Source organism: Rattus rattus, chromosome 1 (genome assembly GCF_011064425.1).
Source record: "Rattus rattus isolate New Zealand chromosome 1, Rrattus_CSIRO_v1, whole genome shotgun sequence".
NCBI classification, from domain to species: domain Eukaryota; kingdom Metazoa; phylum Chordata; class Mammalia; order Rodentia; family Muridae; genus Rattus; species Rattus rattus.
In genome coordinates this window covers 54,701,572-54,726,788 of record NC_046154.1, presented here as the reverse complement: position 1 = coordinate 54,726,788, position 25,217 = coordinate 54,701,572, and the positions used below count along the sequence as shown (strand labels likewise).

Here is a 25,217-nt window from a genome sequence, read left to right as displayed (position 1 = left end):
ACTTTTTCTAAATATTCATTATCACTCTTTTAATTGTTTGGTCCTCAATTCCTCTAACCCTTGTTTTTCCATTATGTTTATTGGTCACTCAACTAATATGTGTAAGGAAACATAATGAGGGGCTCAGGAGATAATTCAGCTCAAGGGCCTGAGCTCACATTTCCACAATCCATATAAAGCCAGATTAAATAAAACCCATCTGTAATCTCAGCCTTCTTATGACAAGTTGGTAGATGGAGAAATGAGAGTCCAGTAAGCATGAGGACCTAGGATGAGACTCTCACAGTCCACATAAAGCCAGACATGGCGGCACATGGCGGCACTCTTAATTCTTCTACAGCAAGATGGGAGGTAGAGATAGAAGCCCTGGAAGACATAATTTTGTCAGCTAGCCTGGCAAACACAGTGACAATCAGTCACAAAATCAAATCACAGTTCAGACAATCAGTCCCAAACAGTGCAGAAAGTGAAGACCAACACTGAAGGTTGTCCTCTGACTTCTACAAATGTATCATGGCTTCTGCACACTCACATTCTCTCTCTGACTTCTACCCATGTGACCCAGCACCCATTATCATTCTCCCTCTTCACAACACACCCCTTCTCTTGATTTTAAAAGAAAAAGATAAATTTCCATCGTCTCAAAGTCTGTCATCCAAAAGTTAAATGAGCCTGAGATAAGTTAATATATCTGTGAGAAATTCAAAAGAGAAAGAACTATCAAAGTGGGCTTCAGGTCCTTATGAGTGGGAAAGATGGGCTGAAATAAGAGAATGGAAAAGGCAGGAAAGGGAGTTGGGGGTGTAGCTCAGTTGTCAGAGTGCTTGCCCAGCACTCACAGCCCAGGTTCGAATCCCTAGGAAGAATAATTTGGGCACAATGGTGACTGCCTATAAATCTCAGCCATCAGGAGGTGGAGGCACACTGTGCAGGTAAGGCCATCTTGAGAAATTGTGTCTCAGAAAAAAATAAGACAGGGTAAAGAGTCTGAAATCAAGAGTGTTGAGTGCACAGGATGAGCTCAGAGCATAATGAAAAGGTCTCCAGGCTCAGATATTGTCAAAGCCACAGAACAATTTTAGCTTGGACACTGTCTTCGAACTTTCCATAAATCTCTATGGTCAAGTGTTCTTTAATACACCCATAGCAGTGCCACCTTTAAAGGTAACCTTGGTATTTGTTCTAGAAACTATAGGTCAAATTTTCTTATAGTTAATATTGTTTGGGGGGAACAAAGGCATGTATTTTATATATCTGCAGTTGCAAAAATTGTACTCGAAATCTTTTTAAAAATACCTTTATAAATCCAACCATTGTGCCGCTATATCTCTAATGCAATCCTTCCTGTGGGGTGAAAAGGGTTCTAAGTCTCTTTATCAGGTAATTACCACTACCTCTCCATATTGAGCTTTCACCTGTTTATACGGATTCAGTCATAAACTATGACATTTACCCAAGCCTTACTCAACTTCTCCAAGAATTTATTGTCTGGAATGATTTCACTGTGTATGTACAAGAAATGAAAGTTACTACCCCATTGTACGTTTATGTCCATCTGTTTCCCTATTTTCACCAAAAATTATTTTATCCAATGTCTAAACATTGCAACTGTAGATAACATATTTCTTCTTGACAACAGTTCTATAGCTTTCAGGAAATATGTGTATGTGTGTGTACGCGTATGTGTTAATACTAAGAATTCTCTCCTCTTCGCTACCTTCTTTCTTCTCAGTCACTTCTGTTGCTTAAAAAAGAAAAATGTTTTAGCTAGAACCATCACACACAGAGAGAAGACAGAGACACTGCCCTTGCCTACTGTCTCACCAAAGCATCCCACAGCAATTGCGCATCCTAGTGTGCCCTATTGTGTGCACAAACTTCCCCAAGGGCTTCTTTTCCTCTAACTTTTAATTTGTGAAGATTCAGAACAAGCAATTCTAGTATCCTAAGAACTCCATTCTGCCTTCCTCCAAGCTTCGAGAGACTTACACATTACCTCCAATAATGGGAAGGGATTAAGAGAGACTGGGTGACTAATTAAGAGGTCAGCAAGGAAAAGTACCATTTATTGATCCTTTTAGGAAAAACAACAACAAAATAAAAAACAAAAGGTGAGAAGATTAGAGATTAGAGTCAGCTAGAAAAGGCAAAGAATTCAGGATGCAAACAAAATGTGGTAGACACTACCCCACTTCTATAATTCATGTGTGCTTTGAATATTTACTGACACCTAGAAGTATTTAACACTACTACAAAACAAAGAAAAAGTGACCTAAGATTTAGTCTATCATCAACCCAATCACTACTACTGTACTTTTTGTTAAGAGGTCAAACCTTTTATCTTAGCAAAACTAAAATTTGAGCATAGATCTTTCTGCTAAAAAAAAAAAAAATCAATGCTCTCTCTATAATTTCAAATAGATATGGCATTTGCCTTTGATATCCTTCATGAATTGTAGCTCTCTTTGTCACCTTTTTTAAAGCACGGTCAACCAAAAAGGTGCCTGCATTTTATTGATTTTGTACCTGTTATAAACAGTCTGGAAAGTACTAACTAAGGGTTCTTTTACAGTGAAATATGGGATATAAAATTATTATTATGAACTATTAACTGCCATCACTAGAATACTTAAAACACGAACTATTCTGTTAACTCAGGATTCTCATGCCTCAGTCTCGTCAGTGCTGGGATTACACGTATGTGTCACTATGCCTGTTGGATTATTAATGTTACTCTGGTTGGTAAGGTTATTGGAATGGCCCATCTATGGTAATTATGGCATAATACCAGTATGGAATTTATATTAGGACACTCTGAAGACTAATTGTGCTTTTCATCTTGGATCTACCAGTTCTCAGCTGCCACAATTATCATTCTTAACGGTGCTAGCAACACTGGATTTTTGCTGTTGCTTTTACTGTTGCTACAGGGAACAAAAACCACTTTGTACTTATGTAGTAATCCTATAGGGATATCAGGGGAAGAACAGGAACACACATGCACAAAAAGGGAGGTGCTGAGCAGATGTAGGTGGATCTAGGAGTTCAAGGCTAGGGTGGCCTCTATAGTGAATTCCAGAACAGCCAGGGCTACAAGTGTGTGTGTGTATGTCCCCGCACACAATACATTAGATTTATGGTAGCAGAAACAATCTTGATAAGATCTTTGATACATAGGGTTACTCACTGTTAAAAACATTACATTATGTACTTAAGAACTTAAGATCTATGAATTTAATTATATATAATGTAGCAGTAAATGTTTTAAAGAAAACAAATTGTTGGCTGAAGGTGCTACATTGTATTTATTTACTGGTTTGTTTATTTTGTTTGTGATGCAGGATCTCCCTCTGTAGCACAGGCTATACTGGAACTCACCTCATAACTCAGGCTACTTCCTCCACACAAAAATCCTCCTTGCTTCAGCTTCTCAAGTGCATCCTGGGCTGAGTGACAGGCACTACCATGTTACTTTGTCTTCTGCAACTTACTTAATTTTATATTTATTTATTTATTTATTTAGTTTATGTGTGTGTAACTTTCAAGATCATATTTCTCCTTCCACCATGAAGATTCCAGACATGGAACTCAATTTATAAGCCTTAGCTATAATCCTTGTCTGTTGAGTCACTTTGCTAGCCCATCTTCCATAATTCTCAAGAAACTTTAATTTTAAAAGGCATTCCTAGCACCACAAAGAATATATATTATTGAACTATTACTATCTCACACTATAATCCTCAGAAAGGTTTTTTAAGTGAAATATGTTCAGGGTTATTTCTAATCACACTTTCATAGACCCCTTTATTTTTCTAGAATGTTGTGAAGTCCATTCAACACACGTTTTAGTTACTAAAGTAAGGTTTACATGAAGTGCATAGACCTTGTTTTACTCCGTAGGCTCTGGCAGTAGGCATCGATGTGCCTCTGACATCTGCATGTTCATCACACCTTTCCTTCTGCCTCTCCCAGCCCCAAGGCGACAACTACACACAGCTGCTGCCTCTTGAGAGCTTCATTTATGAGAAGCACATAACCTGCTTATTTGACTCCTGCTTAGCATGTTCTTGAGCTGTTATAATGTGCTGTTTCATTGGCAGGTAGTTTTCCTTTGTTTAAATATGCCATAATTTGCTTTTCCATTTTCCTCTATATGGACATGTGAGTTGTTTCCAGTTTGAGATTATGAGGAATGAAGTTGCTAAGGACACTCGTGTACATTACCTTTGTGTATCTATGGTTTTTACTTTATTGGGGTATCTAAGAGTGTACAGGATGGATATGGGCTTAGCTATACCCATATCTAGTTTGACAGCTTCACTGTAAACTTCTATTGATAGCTGCGTTTCAACTCTCCCCATTTTTACCAGCCCCTGTTGGCTGGCTCGCTGGCTTGCCTTAGCCATACTAATGACACTACAGAATCCTTTATTTTGGATCCTAGTTGGGGAATAGTTATATCCCTTTGTGATTCTACACCCTTTTCCTGATAATCAGTGTCTGCTAATTATCTACTTAAACACTACCTTTTGTTAAGTGTTTTGATGGACAAGGTTAAAAGCCATCATGTTATAAGGTCAAAATAAGTTCATTCCTGTTTTATGTAACACTGTTTCATGCATTTGGCTAGGTCTTGACCCATTTTCTGGAATTTGACATGTTCCATGCCCAATATCCTGACCTCCATCCTTATATAAGATATTCTGTCAAATAATTTTGAAATGCTCAGCCAAGTTCCTATGTAACCAAAATTCCTCAGGAAATTCCCATCACTTGAAAACTTTCTAGTCTTGTAGTTTTGAGGTCTATATAAACTCTACCTTTTCCTGTGTTCGAAAATATATTTGTAAACCCTGTTTTAGGGAGATAGCCCTGTCTAACAGAAAATAAGCTTGCATAATTTGACCAAAGAATTTAGGAAGTGGTTTTTGCTCTCATTCAGTGAGTGGGATTAACAGTTTGGTCAAGTTTTTGCATTTTTCTATTTATTTACTCTTATTTATCTATTTTGCACATAAGTCTTGTCAGATACATGCATGACAAATATTTTCTTCTCAATCTATAGCCTGCTTATTCATTTTCTTTCATCTCTTTTTCATTTTGAAATTTTTTATTTTAAAACTTTAAAACAAAAATATATTTCCAATTTAAAAAAATCACTGGTGTTTCTTCGGTTTTTAATGTGATTGTTCAATCAATAGAAAAAAATTAACTTGAATAAAATCTAATTTATTAACTTTTCTCTTTTAAATTTTTTTTATGCCTTGAGAAATTTTTGGCTCCTATAAATTCACAAAGATGATATTTTCCTCCAAGGCTTTATACTTTTGGCTAACTTTAATACTATGATGCTGTGTATAGTAGTATACTCCTTTAATCCCAGCACTTACTTGGTAGGCAAAGGCAGGCAAGTCTCTGTCTCAAGGACAGCCTGGTCTACAGAGTGAGCTCTCTGCTCCCACAACCAGCAGCACACAATGACTTGCAACTCCAGCTCTCAGAGGGAGTTAGGCCTCTGCCCTTCCTTCACTTGAATTCATATGAACATACCCACATAACATATAGATACATATGCATATACATACACACATATAAGTTTAAAATCTTTTTTCATATGGATATTGTTTATTAAAGATTTTTTACATTGAACACAGTATTTTGAAATGTTTAATAAATTTGGACAACTATGAAAGATAACATAAACCAAAATTTTCAAGAGAATAAAGAGTCAAGTGATATTTAAACCATTAGACCAAAGGAAAAATAGCCGTGGCCTATGGAACAAGAACTTCAAGTAGAGGTGTCTCATACCATGGTTCTGCTGTTTATCAGTTTCCCATTGTGGTCATATAATTTGTCTGGACTTGAGTTTCTTTCCTTATCTACCATGGTGAATAAAACAGGATGGGTAGGTAGAGCGGAGGCCGATGGCAATGCCATGTGTCTCAGGCTGGGATAAATGGCTTCACCCTCTCTTCGAGCTTAGTGAGAAGAAGAAATAAGGGCAAAGGAATTCCAACTGTGTCATTCAAACAACAGAGACAGTCTGAGGAAACTCTCCACAGAACCTACGTGCTTTAGCTGAGGCCCCACTTCCACAGTCTTTAGTTTTCTCTGTCTCTGTTTCTCTCTGTGTGTGTCTTGGACTGTGAAGCTATTTTCCATTTTAGGAATATACTTTCTATGCCACAAATCATTGCATGTTGTAGGAGGGAATCTCTTAAGTAGATTGGGGCAAGAACAGAGTGGGGAACTGTCCTGATCACTGAGTATGACAGGCAGTGGGGGAGATGTAGATTTACAATTCCTGAGTTACTGCCACCAATCCCCAGCACTGTGACATTATTTGCTGCTTTGGATTATACCTTGGTTTTAAATTTCTTCAGGAGGTCAAATACAGCCCATGTATGGAAATGATGTTCCCTATATATTAAATGCTTTTCTTAATATATTTAAAATTTGCATATGTTAATGAAAGGGCTTCATTTCTGGACTGTGTACCGAGATACACAAGCAATCACAGGCAATGGGGCAGCAGTGTGAGCAGTGCACAGCGGGCACTCCTGCCTATCATCTTAACGACGCAGGGAACAGGACACGCGACACAGTCTACTGAACTGCCACACTCTCTCCAGGAAGGGCTGGCTTTCCTACCAATGCCGTCTTGAAAGTCCTCTTGTTTAAGAACGTTTCATGAGAGTCATTTTCATCTTTTATTGTGTGTGTGGACATGTGTGGGCACAGGCACATATGTAAATGTGCCTATGTTTTGGAGTTGGATCTTTATACATTTACATGAGCCCGCAGAGTGAACTCAGCTCACATGCTTCTGAGGCTAGTGCCCTTACACGTGGTACCATCTCACAAGCCCAAGACTCGGTTTTAGTAGGCAGGCAAAAGACTTAGTCTCCTTCTACTGGGCGACTGGAAATGAATATAAGCAGGAATGTGGTAGAGAGGTGTTATATCCTAGACCGGGGCCAGAAGGACGTAGAGAGCAAGGCAAGGTTTGGATGGCATGCCACAAAAGATCCCTACTGAAAACCTCTAATCGTAGAGAACACAACTAGCTTCACATGCCAGAGTCCTCCTTCCCTGTGAACCAGTCACAGCTGCCATGTACGGTGATTGTGTGTATGTGAGAAGGAAATGAGTTGGTAAGCATGGGATTTCAGAGATAGCGGAACATAAAGGGGAATACCTGGGATAGCAAATCAGTCGTCAAATAAGCACATCTTAGTGACAGTTCCCTAAGCACCCATCTGTGCTGCTATCTACAAATGAATTCACAAAAACACTTAACCTTTCAAAATTCTGGGCTTTTGGTTTCTAAAACGACCCATTAGTGAGACTTTTTTCACAATATCTACAACCAGTGACCTGCCTGCTGTAGAGGTTTATGTGAAAGCACAGGAGTTAGGAGAAAGGGAAGTTCCCTTCCATATTGCAACACCACTGTGAATTTACATTACTGAGCTCAAACAGGGTAAGTGTAGTGAACACACTGTGTGCATGGTCCCTGATGGAAGGCAAGAAAGGGAAGATGGAAGTCATGTTGACCATGGAGGGACTTTTACATAGTCATGCAGAAACATCATCCTAAGAAAGTCACAGGACTGACCAAAAGACAGAGGAAATATAACTTCATGTTTATTGCTAGAAAGTCTAAGATTAAGAGCATTTCAGATTTTCTGCTTAGTGGTGGTAAAGACACTGACTTTGGGAAAGTAAAATGAGTCTTTAGGATAGTGGATGAATGAGTCTATGTTAGCAGATTAAACAGTTTGCACATGGACAAGTGGCCTAAGACATACAACCTGTCCAGCCAGATGAAATCATGAAGAACTGCAAAATAGGAATAAATCAATAGCAAGTAGAGAAACTGAGTTAATATTCAGATAACTGACTTAAACGTACAGACCCAGAACAAATATAACAATGTGTCTTCCAACACAACATAGTTCCGACCTAGATGCATCCCCATCTGAAGAAAACACAGATAGAAAGCTGGCTATGCAGACAGTTGTGCCCCACGAAAGAATGGGTTCACAATGGTTGCTTTCCCTCTCAGGCAGTGCGTCTATCTCCCAAAGAACAGCTTTGGGGCAGGAAAGAACTATCTCATTTCAAGCTGGACTACCCATCTACCAAAATACCACTCTGACCAAAGAAACAGATGCAGAATTACAGTCACAGCTGCATTCTGCACACAAGGTGGATAATGGTATTCTAAATTGCTAATTACACCTTTAATGGTGTTTTTAGTGCCACTGCAGTATTTTGCCACCTTTGTATAATTAAAAAAAAAAAACCACTCAGTAAGGTTTTAAAATGATTTTCAGTTTTGTTAAAACCAATGAGTCTTCCAAAAAGAAATCACTCTCCCTAGTCTCCGACAAGACGGGGTTTCTCTGTGTAGCCCTGGCTGTCCTGGAACTTCCTCTGTAGAGCAGACTGGTTTCAAACTCAAGAGATCCACTTGCTTCTGCTGCCCAAGTGGTGGGATTAAAGGCCTGTGCCACCACGCCCAGCTTAAAACTCATTTCTTGAAGTGGCAGACTCATGGGATTTTGTAAAAGCTCATTTATTTCCTGAGTGAGCTAACCAATCACAGAAAGACATACATGGTATGCATCATTGATTTAGCCCAAATGCCTGAATTACCCTAGATGCCTAGAACAAATGAAACTCCAAGACGGATGATCAAAATGTGAATGCTTCACCTCTTTAAAGGAACAAGAATACCCTTGGCAGGAAGAGAGAGGCAAAGATTAAAACAGAGACTGAAGGAACATCCATTCAGAGCCTGCCCCACATGTGGCCCATATATATACAGCCACCCAATTAGACAAGATGGATGAAGCAAAGAAGTGCAGAAGTGTAGATCGCTCCTGAGAGACACAGCCAGAATACAGCAAATACAGAGGCGAATGTCAGCAGCAAACCTCTGAACTGAGAATAGGACCCCGTTGAAGGAATCAGAGAAAGAATGGAAGAGCTTGAAGGCCGAGACCTATATGTACAACAATGCCAAGCCACCAGAGCTTCCAGGGACTAAGCCACTACCTAAAAGACTACATGGACTGACCCTGGACTCTGACCTCATAGGTAGCAATGAATATCCTAGTAAGAGCACCAGTGGAAGGGGAAGCCCTGGGCTAATACTGAACTAGACTGTTCGGGAGGGTATACCAATGGGGGAGGGTCGGAGGGAACACGCATAAGGAAAGGGGGAGGGGGAGGGATGTTTGGCCTGGGGAAATTCATAACTAGATTTGAAATGTATATAAGAAATATTTTAATTTTTGTTCATTTATTACTAACATGGTTTTCTTTTACTAAACTTAATTTAGAGAAATAATAAGTATGTTAGTCAATGTTTATATCTAAAATCCATAGTTAGTATGGGAAGATTATTAGCTAGCATATATTGTGACATGTTGGCACTGGGAATATTCTATAACTAGATTTAGACAAGTATACCAACAGCGCAATTTTATTTTTATTGTTATTACCATGGTAAAATTTATATCCTAGCAGTAATCTATCATTTAATTTATGCCAGCATAGTTGAGGCAAATTTACATTTTGACATGATAATTTTACTGCTGTTTTGATATTTCTTTACTGGACAATAATATATGGACATACTGCTACACTTTCATATTGTTTCTTATACATGTAAGTGGCAAACTTCTATAAACGAATTCCTTCTCACATGTCTATCTCAAGTTGACTGAAAATTTTGACATGCTATATTAGAAAAATACTTTGTATGCAGATAACATTGTATCAATGAAAACTGTGTCATGTTTTTGATAAATGTTATACTTAGCAAGGTGACTCACTAGGCAAAAGTTACACACACAGTCATAATCGTGTAGTCACAATGCTCATTTGCTCTCAATCTTCCCTATCACCCTGACCCTCCTCCCTTTCCTGTGACCCAGGCAGCCATGTAACTGAGGATTTTCTTGAAGTCAGCATACTCCTGCCTCCACCTAACATGTGAAGAGATTACAGGCATGTGCTACAGCTGGCTGCAATCACAATCCTCAAATGAATACTTACATTTTCTTCAAACTGATCGTCCAGTTTCAGTGATCTTTTAACTCTGAAAATAAAATATATAAAGAAATTTTAGACTTGACATGCTTTATTTTAGGTTGATACTTTAGGATAAAGCAGAAATACTTGAAAACAATTTATTTTTACCAACTAAGTTTTATATTGCTTCTTAAGGTAAAATGCCAAATTGGGGGAAAATACGATTATGATGATAAATTTGGATCTAATGGTTTTATTTGATCAATTCATTTTTAGTAGCATATTTTAATATGGGATCCTAATTAAAGATTTAAATGAGTCATTTATTTATATATGTAGCTTATATACAAGTACTATCATAAAATATAAATATTTAAGTTTTATTCTTCTTTGGTGGTGGTACTGGGTACTGAAATCAGGCCTTTGTGCTTGCTAGGTAAGATCTCTTACCACTGATTCATATCCCCAGACTAGTTTTTATTATAAAACATGAGTAAAAAAAACCAGTTGTCTACATTAAAATACTACGAGGAAAAATTACACACAACAGTAAAATAATCTAAATATCTTTAATAGAGGCACTGGAAAATCTCTTTGCAGGAACAGAGTGTTAAGTGGTACAGGTATTTGTAAGGCAAAGTTTTGCACATTATCCTAGCATTGGACATGATTCAGAGCAAGCAGACTATGACTTAAAAGGGGAACAGATGCTCCATGTCTTTATAAGTCCCTAATCCATAAGAAACTATTTCTTGTTTCCTTCACTACACTGATTCAGGAACGTGTCAGGCTCTCTCTGTGTAAAATCTGTTCTGCTAAACGGGATGCCCAGCTGTTGGTGACAGTGCTTAGAAAGGAAAGTTGAATATTTATAATACTTTATTCCATACAGCTGCCTTCTAAAGAGCAGTCATCAACATTTTATTGGTCATAGACTAAATGCTCAAAGGAGAAAAAGGTCAATATAAATTAAAACTGGTTTTCAAATGCAATATTAAAAGTACTTATTGATCTCTGAGAAAGAAATTACCTCAAGTATTAGAAAATTAGAGCATTCTGTAGAAGACTGCATTGTATTCTGTTTTATAGACTTTCCCCCAGGAAACTACAAGAGCATTTTCCTTTGTTTTTAAATGTTGTAACAATAGCTTGCATAAGAACATAAAGCTTGCCCTGATGCTGCTCAAAATATTATTGTTGTATTATCATTGGCTAATTCTTAGAGAACGCAATTCAGTGTTTAGATTTAAAGAGGTTTCAGATTAGATAATAAGTAGCTCTATGAACCGAGGAAATGTTAAACTGTCACGAAATCTACTTTGTGTTTGTTTAGAGTCTAAAGATGGGACTTACTAGATAAGACAGTAGTCAGTGGTAATAAGTATCCTAAGAAGATTTACTAGACAACAGGAGAAGACATGTGAGAAATGACTTAGTTCAGCCTAAAGAGAAGTTTCTGCAACTTGCTCAATGTGACATGTGGTCAGTGAGGGAAACTCAGATCTATGGTAATGCATCATGATAAAGACATCTTTCGCATGCTGGAAAAAGACTGGGATCTTTTCTGGAGCTCATAGCCAAAGCTAGTAATCCATCTTGAGGACTGCCATCATATTGTGAATTCAGATTGTTTGTTTAGCTTGGCAATCCCATGCAATCAACTTTTACAACTAAGCTAATGCGTTACTGTAACCTTACATATGCACTCTTTCATGTCCCTGGCCCAGAGTAATGCATGTGTGATCTGATAATCATTTGCTGGAAACAGCACATAGGCTAAAAGCAGTCTTATAGATGAATATCCACCATAAATGTTAAACACAAAAATGTGGGTACTGCTTGATTAACAATGATTCTTGTGATACTATTTATTATCTGGGTCAGTTGGGGTTAGCTGAAGTCAGTGACTTAATGCTTGGTAAAACTGTTAAGAGACTTTTGTAAAATATCCCTCATTCCCTCCCCCATGTAATTTTTGTGCTGTTCTATAAATACAAAGCACAGACCTCTGTTAGTGACATTCACAAGACAGCCTTCAGACAGGCAGATTCAGACTCACAGAAAGCCAAGAAGGATGGAAGACACTGCAAGGGAAAAGTGGGGAATTCAACTCTGGGTTTGGTATTGGTTAGACAGCATGAAGGGAGGGCTGTGATTTCTTTCCTTAAGGTGATCCTAATGCATCACTGATATCTCAGAGTTTATTATTAATGCATTCAAACCAACCACATAAGTCTTGAATTGAGAGAAAATTATACATCACTTAAAGAAGAACAATTATATTAGAATTGATGATAATTTATCCTTACCTTTCGATCAGAATGGTACACAGTGTTACCTACTACCAAGTTTAGCATCCACTACTTCCACAGCTATTCCTTTATCCATGAACAACTGATACAAGATGATGAAATGACTCAAGTCGACAGCAACAGAGCAGAAATGGAAGAGACAAATTAGGAAGAACAGTAAAATCTGACTAGACACAAGGATCTTTCTAGAAGTTCTAAAGCTGTAACTGGCTTTTAAGGCTATTCTCTTGGTTAAGTAAATAAACCAAACAACAAAAACTCAAGCAAGCAAAAAGGGTGATTTATGCCTACAACAAAAACATTCAGGAGGCCTAGGCAGGAGGATCCAGAGTTTAAGGCCAGCCTGGGCTACATAGCTAGTTTCAAGACGGCCCAGGATAGGAAGGAAGGTTATAAAAAAAATGGGCAAAGGATTTGAATACATATTTCTCCAAAGATATAAAAACAGTGGACAGTCAATCTCCACCAACCCCACGAGGTTCTGCAGGTTGCTGGTCGCTACTATTAAGATGGCATCAGAGGAAACAAACAAGATAGCAAATAAGTACTATGGCAGAGATGCAGAGAAACAAGAACCTGGGTACATGGCTGATGAGAATGTAGACCAGCAGGGCACTTTTAAACATCATGGTTCCTCAAAGAAGTAAAGATAGAATTAACATACGACTAAGGTAATGATTAAGGTTCCATCTCCAACATGAACTGAAAGCCAGGATATGAACAGGCAGGCATAAAGAATGCTCATGGCAAAGCATTTGACAAAATTCAACACCCCTTCATGATAAAAGTCCTGGAAATTCAAGGCCCATACCTAAACATAGTAAAAGCCATATACAGCAAACCAGTAGCTAACATTAAACTAAACAGAGAGAAACTTGAAGCAATCCCACTAAAATCAGGGACTAGACAAGGCTGCCCACTCTCTCCTACTTATTCAATATAGTTCTTGAAGTTCTAGCCAGAGCAATCAGACAACAAAAGGAGATCAAAGGATACAGATTGAAAAGTAGAAGTCAAAAATATCACTATTTGCAGATGATATGATAGTATATTTAAGTGATCCCAAAAGTTCCACCAGAGAACTACTAAACCTGATAAACACCTTCAGCAAAGTGGCTGGGTATAAAATTAACTGAAATAAATCAGTAGCTTTCCTTTACACAAAAGAGAAACAAGCCGAGAAAGAAATTAGGGAATCAACACCCTTCATAATAGTCCCAAATAATATAAAATACCTTGGTGTGACTTTAACCAAGCAAGTAAAAGATCTGTATGATAAGAACTTCAAGCCTCTGAAGAAAGAAATTGAAGAAGACCTCAGGAGATGGAAAGATCTCCCATGCTCATGGATTGGCAGGATTAACATAGAAAAAATGGCCATTTTACCAAAAGAGATCTACAGATTCAATGCAATCCCTGTCAAAATACCAATCCAATTCTTCAAAGAGTTGGACAGAACAATTTGCAAATTCATCTGGAATAACAAAAAACTCAGGATAGCTAAAACTATCCTCAACAATAAAAGGACTTCTGGGGGAATCACTATCCCTGAACTCAAGCAGTATTACAGAGCAATAGTGATAATAACTGCATGGTATTGGTACAGAGACAGACAGATAGACTAGTGGAATAGAATTGAAGACCCAGAAATGAACTCACATACCTATGGTCATTTAATTTTTGACAAAGGAGCCAAAACCACCCAATGGAAAAAAGATAGCATTTTCAGCAAATGGTGCTGGTTCAACTGGAGGTCAGCATGTAGAAGAATGCAGATCGATCCATGCTTATCACCCTGTACAAAGCTTAAGTCCAAGTGGATCAAGGACCTCCACATCAAACCAGATACACTCAAACTAACAGAAGAAAAAGTGGGAAAGCGGGGTTGGGGATTTAGCTCAGTGGTAGAGCGCTTGCCTAGGAAGCTCAAGGCCCTGGGTTCGGTCCCCAGCTTCCAAAAAAAAAGAATAAAAAAAAAAAAAGTGGGAAAGCATCTCGAATACATGGGCATTGGAGAAAATTTCCTGAACAAAACACCAATGGCTTATGCTCTAAGATCAAGAATCGACAAATGGGATCTCATAAAACTCCAAAGCTTCTGTAAGGCAAAGGACACTGTCATTAGAACAAAATGGCAACCAACAGATTGGGAAAAGATCTTTACCAATCCTACAACAGATAGAGGACTTATATCCAAAATATACAAAGAACTCAAGAAGTTAGACTGCAGGGAGACAAATGCCCCTATTAAAAAATGGGGTTCAGAGCTAAACAAAGAATTCATAGCTGAGGAATGCCGAATGGCTGAGAAACACCCAAAGAAATGTTCAACATCTTTAGTCATAAGGAAATGCAATCAAAACAACCCTGAGATTTCACCTCACACCAGTGAGAATGGCTAAGATCAAAAACTCAGGTGACAGCAAATGCTGGCGAGGATGTGGAGAAAGAGGAGCACCTCCATTGTTGGTGGATTGCAGACTGGTACAACCATTCTGGAAATCAGTCTGGAGGTTCCTCAGAAAATTGGACATTGAACTACCTGAGGACCCAGCTATACCTCTCTTGGTCATATACCCAAAAGATGCCCCAACATATAACAAAGACATGTGCTCCACTATGTTCATAGCAGCCTTATTTATAGTAGCCAGAAGCTGGAAAGAACCCAGATGCCCTTCAACAGAGGAATGGATACAGAAAATGTGGTACATCTACACAATGGAATATTACTCAGCTATCAAAAACAATGACTTTATGAAATTCATAGGCAAATGGAGAGAACTGGAAAATATCATCCTGAGCGAGGTAACCCAATCACAGAAAAACACACATGGTATGCATTCATTGATAAGTGGCTATTAGCCCAAATGCTTGAATTACCCTAGATGCACAGAACACATGAAACTCAAGAAGGATGACCAAAATGTGAATGCTTCACTTCTTCTTTAAAAGGGGAACAAGAATACCCTTGGCAGGGAATAGGGAGGCAAAGTTTAGAACAAAGGCAGAAGGAACACCCATTCAGAGCCGGCCCCACATGTGGCCCATACAATACAGCCAGCAAACTAGATAAGATGGATGAAGCAAAGAAGTGCAGGCTGACAGGAACCGGATGTAGATCTCTCCTGAGAGACACACCCAGAATACAGCAAATACATAGGCGAATGCCAGCAGCAAACCACTGAACTGAGAACAGGACCCTGTTGAAGGAATCTTAGAAAGGACTGAAGAGCTTGAAGGGGTTCAAGACCCCATATGAACAACAATGCCAACCAACCAGAGCTTCCAGGGACTAAGCCACTACCCAAAGACTATACATGGACTGACCCTGGGCTCCAACCTTATAGGTAGCAATGAATAGCCTAGTAAGAGCACCAGTGGAAGGGGAAGCCCTTGGTCCTGCTAAGACTGAACCCCCAGTGAATGGGATTGTTGCGGGGAGGATGGTAATGGAGGGAGGATGGGGAGGGGAAGCTCAAATGAGAAGGGGAATGGGAGGGGTTAGGGGGATGTTGGCCCGGAAACCGGGAAGGGGGATAACAATGGAATTGTAAATAAGAAATACCCAAGTTAATAAAGATAAAAAAAAAAATTGGTAAAACTGTAACTGGCTGACACCATCAGGTTCCGTCAGCACAGAGGAAGTCTATGGAGATGGACAAAGGAAATGTAGTAATTTTTTGCACTCCCGGGCACAGCACACACTAGCTTTTTCCAGAAGAACTGTGCACATGAGGTTCCCTTCTGGACATGTTCCCTAGGGAAGTTTTCAGCCCTGTGCACATGGAACATGCATAAGACCAGATATGACAATGTTTTGGTGTGGTAGCAAAATAAATAATGACAACTTACATATTTAAAAAAATTGATAAATGGCATAGTAAAGACTCCTGGGTAAAATGGTGGACTGGAAGCTACCTCTAGGTGATGTGTTAATATAAAGACTCAGGAGAAAAAAAAAAAAGTGCTCATGGCGGAGTCTTAAAATGGCAAAACAGCAGAAACAGCCCAAGTGGCTGGTGGCAGATGAGTTAATACATGAAACATGGTACATATGTAGGTATTAGCTTTAAAAATAAAAGTTTATTTCAGGCCTGACTACCTTGCATTACCTAGCTAATTAGGGCACTCCTCCCTGGGAGAAGTTAGTTCTCCCTCTCAGTGGTCATTAGTGTTCTGTAGTAAACCACATTAGACAGACAGACCCAGCAGGTTATATTTATATGTACATGTGTGTGTACCAATAATAATCAAGGAAAAAGAGGCCATAAAAGTGGGAGTGAAAGAGGCCATACAAGTGAGTGGTGAGTGGTGTAATTATATTTTAATTAAAAAATTAATAAAGAATAAAAGCAAAAAAGAAATTTGACTGGGCTGGAGAGATGGCTGTTAAGAGCACCGACTACTCTTCCAGGGTCCTGAGTTCAATTCCCAGCAACCACATGGTGGCTCACAACCATCTGTAAAGAGATTTAATTGAAGAAAAATTAATAAATAAATGAATAAATCTTTAAAAAAAAAGAAATTTGACACCTATTGCAATGTAGATCATGGCATTGCACTAATTAAAACAAGCCAGTTACAAGTGAATATGCTTGGCCTAGTGGCTTGCACTATTTGGAGGTATGGCCTTGTTGGAGAAGTGTGTCATTGTGGGGGTGGGCTTTGCGACCTTCCTCCCAGATGCCTGTCAGCCAGTTTTCTGTTTGCCTGTGGAACAAGATGTAGAACCCTCAACTCCTCTAGCAACATGCCTGCCTGGACACTGCTAGGTTTTCCATGTGGATGATCATGGACTGAACCTCTGAACCTGTAAGCCAGCTCCAATTAAATGTTGCCTTTATAAGATTGCCTTGGTGATGGTGTCTGTTCACAGCTGTAAAACCCCAACTAAGCAAGTGGTAATGGTTATTCAACAGTGTGGATATACTCCCACTTAAGGGTAACTTCTCATTGTCCATTTACTCCAATTTCTGCCTACTCCCATAATTTGAATATTATATTCCATTTTCAGTTGTACTAGGTTAAGAATCACTATAATGGTTAGTTTTAGCAGCCAGTCTGCCTAGATCAAGAAGTGCCTCGGCGATCAGTAAAACACAGCGGAGTTTCGATGAAGGCATTCTTAGAACACACCTTGAACATGGCCCAGTTCATAGCGAAGGGCCAAGGCGGGAAGAAAAGGACGGAGGAAAGCTGCTCACATAGATGTTCTCTCTTTGCTGTCTGGCCACCAGGATGTGAGTTATTGCTCCACTATGCCTCAGTGCCATGGAGTGATATGTTTAAAATTGAGAGCCAAAACAGATGTGTTTTCTTCCCGAGCCTGTTTTGTTCTGCTAACAAAACTGGGATCAAAACCACAGTTGCTCTCAGAATTAAATGCTGTTACAATTTTATAAAGACAAATATGTGTGCTGTGCAAAGTTTTTAACAGGTAAAAATTATATAAGAATCTTTAGGAATGGTCCACCATTTTATTTAGCTTACCACATGACAGTATCCTTTAAAAAGGATTCTCTGCTTCATCACAACAAAATGATTGGTTAAGTTTTACTATGCACTGTTGCTAACATGAGCTATAATATGAAGGAACTGTTCTATGGGGGAAAGCTATCACTGACTCTTAACCAAGAAGGAAAGATACCATGGAAGCTCACAAAACTATATGATGAGGTTCTTTTAAATAGAACTTTTAAAAATTAAACATGATTTTAAATGGTAGGATCAAGGGTGGTAGTAAGGGGTGAAGAATAAACTTGGGAAAGCAGGTAAGACTGGGGAGGGGGGGAATCTTTGATGTTAAGCCAAATTCTTCCCTAAGGTTGAGCAAATCACATAATCACACTAAGCGCCATAAACTTGATAATACTGGCCTGTAAAGTGGTAAGAATTTCAGAGGGGAAGATAAAACTATCACTTAGCATTTCAGTGCTTCCATTACTCCTCAGTGTAATGGACATGCTAATGCTGCTAGCCACCTACTTCACAGGAGGGTTTAGAGGGCTTGTGAGTGAGCTCCCCAGACGCTTAGGAATCCTCTGACAAAGGCAATAGCTAGATTCATAACCCATGTGACATGTTCAATATAATTTGAGGCATACGAAATGATTTACTCCCTATTTTGCATATAAGAATCAGAAAAGGGAGAATTGTCTATATCTGTCCTGTACTACCCTTCTCATTCAAGTTTATTTGTTTGTGTTAAAAACTTCCTGTAACCACACACAAGATCTCCATTACAGCATGGCTGGGTGGGAATCCCACCCATCACATAAAGCCTGGGCTCAGTGGGGAAGCAACCAAAGGCATCGTTCTCTCAGATACTTTGTGACATAATCAGCCAATAGCTTTGGCCAATAGGTAATGTGCTTTTAAATCAAAACCTTCCTTATTAAAAGATTAATAATGAGCCAAAGAAAATTGTTTTACAGAAGTTAATGGATATATTTGGGAATATTAACCATAGAACATAGCCAGAAGTGACATGTTTTAGGATCTAATAGAAAATCGGCTAAGACATTTCACTCCTAAATGATAGTCTCAATATAAAACACATATAAAATTTGTACATCTGACATTAATAAGTCCTTTAAAGGAGTCCTACCAACTGAAATGGCTTATACAGATAGGTTAAATGGCAGGAAAGTGAGATGGTGTGTGTGTACTTTTTGATTATATCTCACAACACACATAAATGGAAACAACAAACATCCAACTGCTCTCTCCATGAAGTTCCCATACTGTTCAGTTTTCAGTAAAAATCCTTTTACTCACAACAGCATTTGTGCATGACCTTCTTGCTAAAACTTTTATGTCAAAGTAATGTGTATGTTTTCTTCCCTAGATTATTAAATCATTAGGTTTTGTCTTTTATTTAATAAGCAGTAAGTTTTTAAGATATTTATTGAACTTTCTGTGAAAACTTCAGCCACTAATTGTATTTCAGTTCTCAAGTAGTTGGCATACTGTTGTTCCACAAGTTATTATTCAATCAATTTTGACTTTTTCACTAAAATGAATCAAATAATTATTTCAATTTCCTATAGGGCCCATTTTTGCATATGAGGGAGTAGTTTGGTTTGACACTCCTAGATAAGTCTTTAAAATATATGTCACGATATATAGTGCAAAGATGTACAACACATATAAATATATATTATATGTAAACGCATACATTTATTACATATTTGAGGGCAGTCTAGCAGGTCTTATGCATGCTTGGTCAGCATTCTACCAGTGAAGTAACATCTCCATTTGCCTCTCAAATAACACTGTGGTCAAGTTTATTCAGGGTTCTTTAATACCAGTCTCCAAAGATGTCATATTAATACAGTTATATCTAAGGTAGACTTCAGTGCTGATGTGTATTTCATCGATTCTAGAAAACCTATTGGACTGGAGTGATGGCTCAGCGGTTAAGAACACTGACTGCTCTTCCAGAGGTTCTGAGTTCAATTCCCAGCAACCACATGGTGGCTCACAACCATCTGTCATTGGATCCAATGTTCCCTTCTGGTGCATCTGAAGACAGTAACAGCATACTCATATACATGAAATAACTAAAATAAATATTAAAAAACATATAATTTCATCAAATATTGCCTCTCCAATATTGACTATCTTTCTAACCATGAAGTGAATTTTTTACTCTCTTGATGTATCTTCTAATACATTGAACTCATTTTTCATGTTATTGTTCTTTATGTAATTTTTCATATTTATTTCCCAGATTTGAATTCCTTCTTTAATTGTGTCTATCTCATTATTTGATTCTGTCATTAATTCAATAAAAACACTGAATTCTGATATAACTTTATTTAATTTTTTTTTAATTTTCAAGGACAAAAGTAGAGGCACAAAGTAGAATTGCCTATAATTCTCAGAATTTGAGAATTCTCAGAGGTTGAGGCAGGATAATTGACAGTAAGTTCAGAATCAGCTTGACCTACAGTCTGACACCAAACCAACCCCCCCAAAAAGACTAAGAATTATTCATATTTTATCTAAATCTACCACTTTTCTGAGTTTTGTCTGATTTGCTTAAAATTAATCATTCTTCACAAGCCATACAGATGTAAAGCCATTCACTATACAGGTTTTTCTGACCCATGGTATCTGTGTTCTCACCATCCCACTGTCTCTCTCTTTCTCAGGATGGTTTCATGTAGGACAGGCTGGCCTCAAATTTAGTAGATAGCTGAAGATGACCTTGAACAGTAGATCCCCCCTGCCTCTATCTCCCAGGTTGTAGGATTACAGGCACGCATTACCACACAAGTCTCCTTGTGTGTTTTACCCAAATACAAAATGTATTACATAAATATAATAAAAATTTAACAAGTTATTGATGTAATGGCAATAGTCTATATTGAAATTTATATCCTTGTAGCACTTCCATTTTGTTCTCTGCTTCATGAGTGTGGTTCAAGATGTGAGCTATCCTGCTCCTACCACCATGCCTGCTTCTTCCTGCCATGTCTCCCCACAGTGATTCGTATGTCTCTAGCACCATAAACTAAAATAAATACTGTCTTTTCTAAGCCACTTTTAGTTACCCTGCTCTATCACAGCAATAGAAAGTAACTAACAGAGAAGCTGGGACTGAGTGGGCCGTTGCTTTGAAGAATATGGCCATGGCTATTATTATTTGGAGGATGTGGAAGACTTTGGAACTTTGGATTAGGAAAATGCTTGAATTCTGTAAGCAGCATTTAGCAGGCTGTTCTAGTAGAAGTCTGGAAGACAGCAGAACCTAGAGTAATGCAGATGGTGAAGGCCCAGCTCAAGAGGCTTCAAAGACAAACATTAGCAACTATGCTATAGGCCATTCTTATGACATTTTGGCAAAGAATCTGGCTGTCTTCTGTCACTGGCCTGAGAACCTGCTGGAGGCTAAATGAAAATGGACCAATTTTTTTTTTTTTTGGTGGAAGAAATTTCAAGACAGCATAATATTGAATATGTAATAATGCTATGGGGCAGAAAGAAATATAGAGTGTATAATTTAAAGAAGAAGAGGAGAAAGGGGACTAGGAGGAAGAGAAGGAGAAGGAAGAAGAGGAAGGGGAGGAAGAGAAGGAAGAGGAAGGGGAGGAAGAGGAGGAGGAATAGAAGGAGGAGGAAGAGGAGGAAAGACAGAAGAAAGAAAGAAAGAAAGAAAGAAAGGAAGGAAGGAAGAAAGAAAGAAAGCAAACAAGCAAGCAAGCAAGCAAGCTAGAAAAGATAATGCTGTGCTGTGCTGCAACTGGTAAGGAGATCAGTCCCATTAAGGCAAGTCCTGTTCTGGACTGGGACAAAGAGAAGGGTGACCTCAGGACAAAACCCCATCCTGAAAGACAGCTTAGGGGGGTCTTCTGCTCTCAGAAGAAAGGAGCTGTAGCTGCAGCAGCAGCAGCAACAACAACAACAACAAAAGGTGTTACTAATAGGTCAGCTGGGGGTGGGTGTGGGGAGCTGGGGTGGTGTCCAACCAGAGCTGGAGCCAACCTTGGCAGTGTGGTTCTAGCTTTAGATACATGAAGGATACTAGAGTGAAGGGAATATGGATTCTTCCTCTGCAGTTCCAAAAAGCTGCTCATTTATGTCTTAGGAGAGAGCCTCACATTATTATAAAAAAGTCACATATTATATTATATATAACAGTATATATATACTATAATATATAATAATATCATATACTATATTATGTATTATACATAACTTGAACTTGCTGACTTTTATAACCAATAAAAATGTACTTAAAATTCATATTTTTCAATTTTTATAGCAAGTACTAACAATTTACCAACCCTATAAATGCAAGATACCTTTAAGTAAAACACTCAGTTATATAACTAACTGAGTATTTCCTATGATCAAACAATGTTTATTAAATGGTTAACTATTACTTGGTCTGTCACATTATTTTGCTCACCTGTGTTTTTACAATCAGTCCACACAATAAAAATAATTGCATTTTGGAGCTGAAGAGAAGGCTCAGCAGTTAGGAGCTCTGACTGCTCTTCCAGAGGTCCTGAGTTCAATTCCCAGCAACCACATGGTTGCCCAATCCAATGCCCTCTTCTGTTATGTCTGAAGACAGCTATACTGTACTCACATACATAAATAAATCTTTAAAAAAAATGCATTTGTCATTACGCCAGTCAGTCTTATTAGAAGCCCAAACAAGTGTAGTATATATCTAGGCTTTCAAGTTGGGCAGAAAAGTACGTGCCTGTAATACTAGCGCCTGGAAGATGGAGGCAGTAGGATTAGGAGTTTATGGCCAACCTCAGCTACACAGTGAGGTTGGGCTACACTAGACACTCATTTTTTTTTTTAATTTAAGAAATAGTACATTTAAAACATTTTTTCAGAAAACTCTGAGACTTTGTAAGAACATCATCAGATTTAACCCATTCTAGGAACACGTCACAGTTAGGAACTCCAACACTAATGCTATTCTAATGTTTCATCTCTGGAACATAATTAAGTGAACTCTCATAGAAACTGGCCATCTTTGGTTGAAGTATCATGACAATACATGTTAATTAGAGAGACTAGGTAAATGGTACTAGGAAATTTACAAGTGAAGATATGAGGAATGGGAAGGACTCAAGGAAATGTAATAGCAAAAGCTGTTTCACTTGCCATTAGTAATATGTAAGCAAAGATGTGGTATAAAATGTCTCCACATAGTCTAAAGCAGCTATTCTCCTCCCTGCTCCTTTAAGTCTGAGCCTGATGTTAGCCTTAAACTCCAGATCCGATCCTACTGCCTCTAGCCTGGAAGCACTGGAGTCATAGGTACCAACACCACATCAGTCTTAGGATAAACTTTTTTTTTTTTAAACAGCAACTTTATTAGTCACTTAATATTCTTGATTAACTATTCTGTTGATGAGGATTCAAACCCTGGTGTTTTGGTCCAAGTGGTTTTTCCACTTCACGTCTAAGAGTCAAGGTTGCAACCTAGATTAATCATGTTACCTCTGGACTTAGAACATACATAGAAAAACAAGAGTACATTTGCTTGGAGAGACTAAAGAAATCAGGAGCAGCAATTAGTTGATTCCTCCGCTTCTCTATTCAAGAAAGAGACAAAGGCTCTAGCAGATCGTAGAGAAACTGTACTTACTGAGAACATAAGATAAGTAATCTCTAAATCTAAAAAACAAACAAAACAAAACCAATTTAAGTTGGTGGTGATTCCTACTATTAAAAAACAAATGATGTTCAAATTAGAAAGTCAAGCAACCAAAGATTTCATCACACTAAGAAACAGCATCATCAACATGACTCCTTCTGGATGGCTCCTTCTCTAGTCCGCCTTCCCTGCTTTTGGACATGATCTTTTGCTTTTGCTATAATCATAGCACACACATATCTAAGCCCAAACAACTGTTTATTTTGCTTGCTCTTAAACCTTAAAGGCTGTATGCAGTCTTCCATGAATCGGTTCCTTCAGTCACTGTTTTTAAAATCCTATCTGTTGTATCTTCACTAATTTATTCCTTCCCGTTTATCTTAGATTCATTCAGGCCACACTTATTTCCCTAATTGCTTTTATTAAAAAAAAAAGAACAAAATGTATTTTCCAGTCAAATTTAAAGAAAATTCTGAGTGGGTACAGATCACACCTTTCCAATTGCATTATACACATAGCCATGCAAATGTACACCAAAATGTCATCATTTCAACATCACTGAAAATCATTCCTGTTTCTGGGACTGGAGAGATAGATGGCTCAGAAGTTAAGAGCACTCGCTGCCCTTACAGAAGACTAGGGTTCAGTTCCCAGCAACTGTATGGTGGCTCACAATCATCTCTAACTCCAGTTCCAGGAGATATGACACCCTCTTCTGGACTCCCTGGACACCAGGCATATAAGTGGTGCATACAAGCAAAACACTCATCCACATTATAAAAAAGTTTTAACTACCTTTCAATAAGAACTTCCTAAGATGACTATTTATATTAGTACCACTTTGACTTCATAGTTTATCACATTTAAAAACAAGGCATCTCACTAAGAAGGAACACCTCTACTAAAGCAGCGGTTTTCGACCTTCCTAATGCTGCAGCCCTTTAATAAAACTATTTTTGTTGCTACTTCATAACTGTAATTTTGCTATTGCTATAAATCATAATGTAAATATCTGTTCTCTGATGGTCTTAGGGGACCACTGTGTAAGGGCGGTTTGAACTCTAAAGGGATAATAACCCACAGGTTGAGAACCACCATACTACTGTGTGATTATGCTTCTTATATTAAATTATTAAGATGGGCTTTAATCTCTTTGCTAAAACACATTTGCAGCAAAACTGGGTTTAGGATGTAGCCCATCAGGTGCAGTGCTCACTCACCATACATAGCTCTAAGTTGGCTCCTTAGCACTGCATAAGCAGTGGATGGTAAGCAAGCCCAGCACTGGGGAAGGTGGAAGGAGAATTAGAAGTTTGTTGTTTTTCTCACCTACAAAGTAAGTTTAAGATCAGCCTGGGTTAGACAAGGCCCTGGTTTTTGTTTGTTTTGACTTTTTAGAAACAACCAGACCAACCAACAAAGCTGTTATACATATGTGATGTCAATGTACTTACTGTCAGGTACATGAAAACTCTTCTAATATAACAACATCTAGTGAGATATTAAAATGGCCAGTTTAAACAAAGATCCATTTTTAATAGATTTTGGTTCCTCACTTCTGTCAACAGGACAGGAACACAGTTCACACACAGAATTTATTTTCATTCTTTCCCTGTTTATTTTTTGTTCCATTATCTTTGCCAGCAATGTGATAAGAGAAATTTTTCTAGTGCAGTAAAAGACAAATCTGTTTAGACTAAGAGTCAATAAATATAGATTGTTGTTTCTGA

At 38.2% G+C, this 25,217-nt stretch overlaps 1 protein-coding gene across 3 annotated transcripts in view; it reads right to left on the bottom strand.

Moving 5' to 3' along the window:
• Positions 1-25,217, bottom strand: part of Itgb3bp (integrin subunit beta 3 binding protein) — a 58,835-nt gene that overhangs the window by 32,460 nt on the left and 1,158 nt on the right. Inside the window, exon 2 of one of the 3 annotated variants that reach the window (XM_032901779.1) lies at positions 10,072-10,114. The exons of the other annotated variants lie outside the window; for them this stretch is intronic. Within the exon in view, the coding sequence (XP_032757670.1) occupies positions 10,072-10,114 (43 nt within the window). The remainder of the gene's footprint in view (positions 1-10,071; positions 10,115-25,217) is intronic. 3 annotated transcript variants of the gene reach the window in all.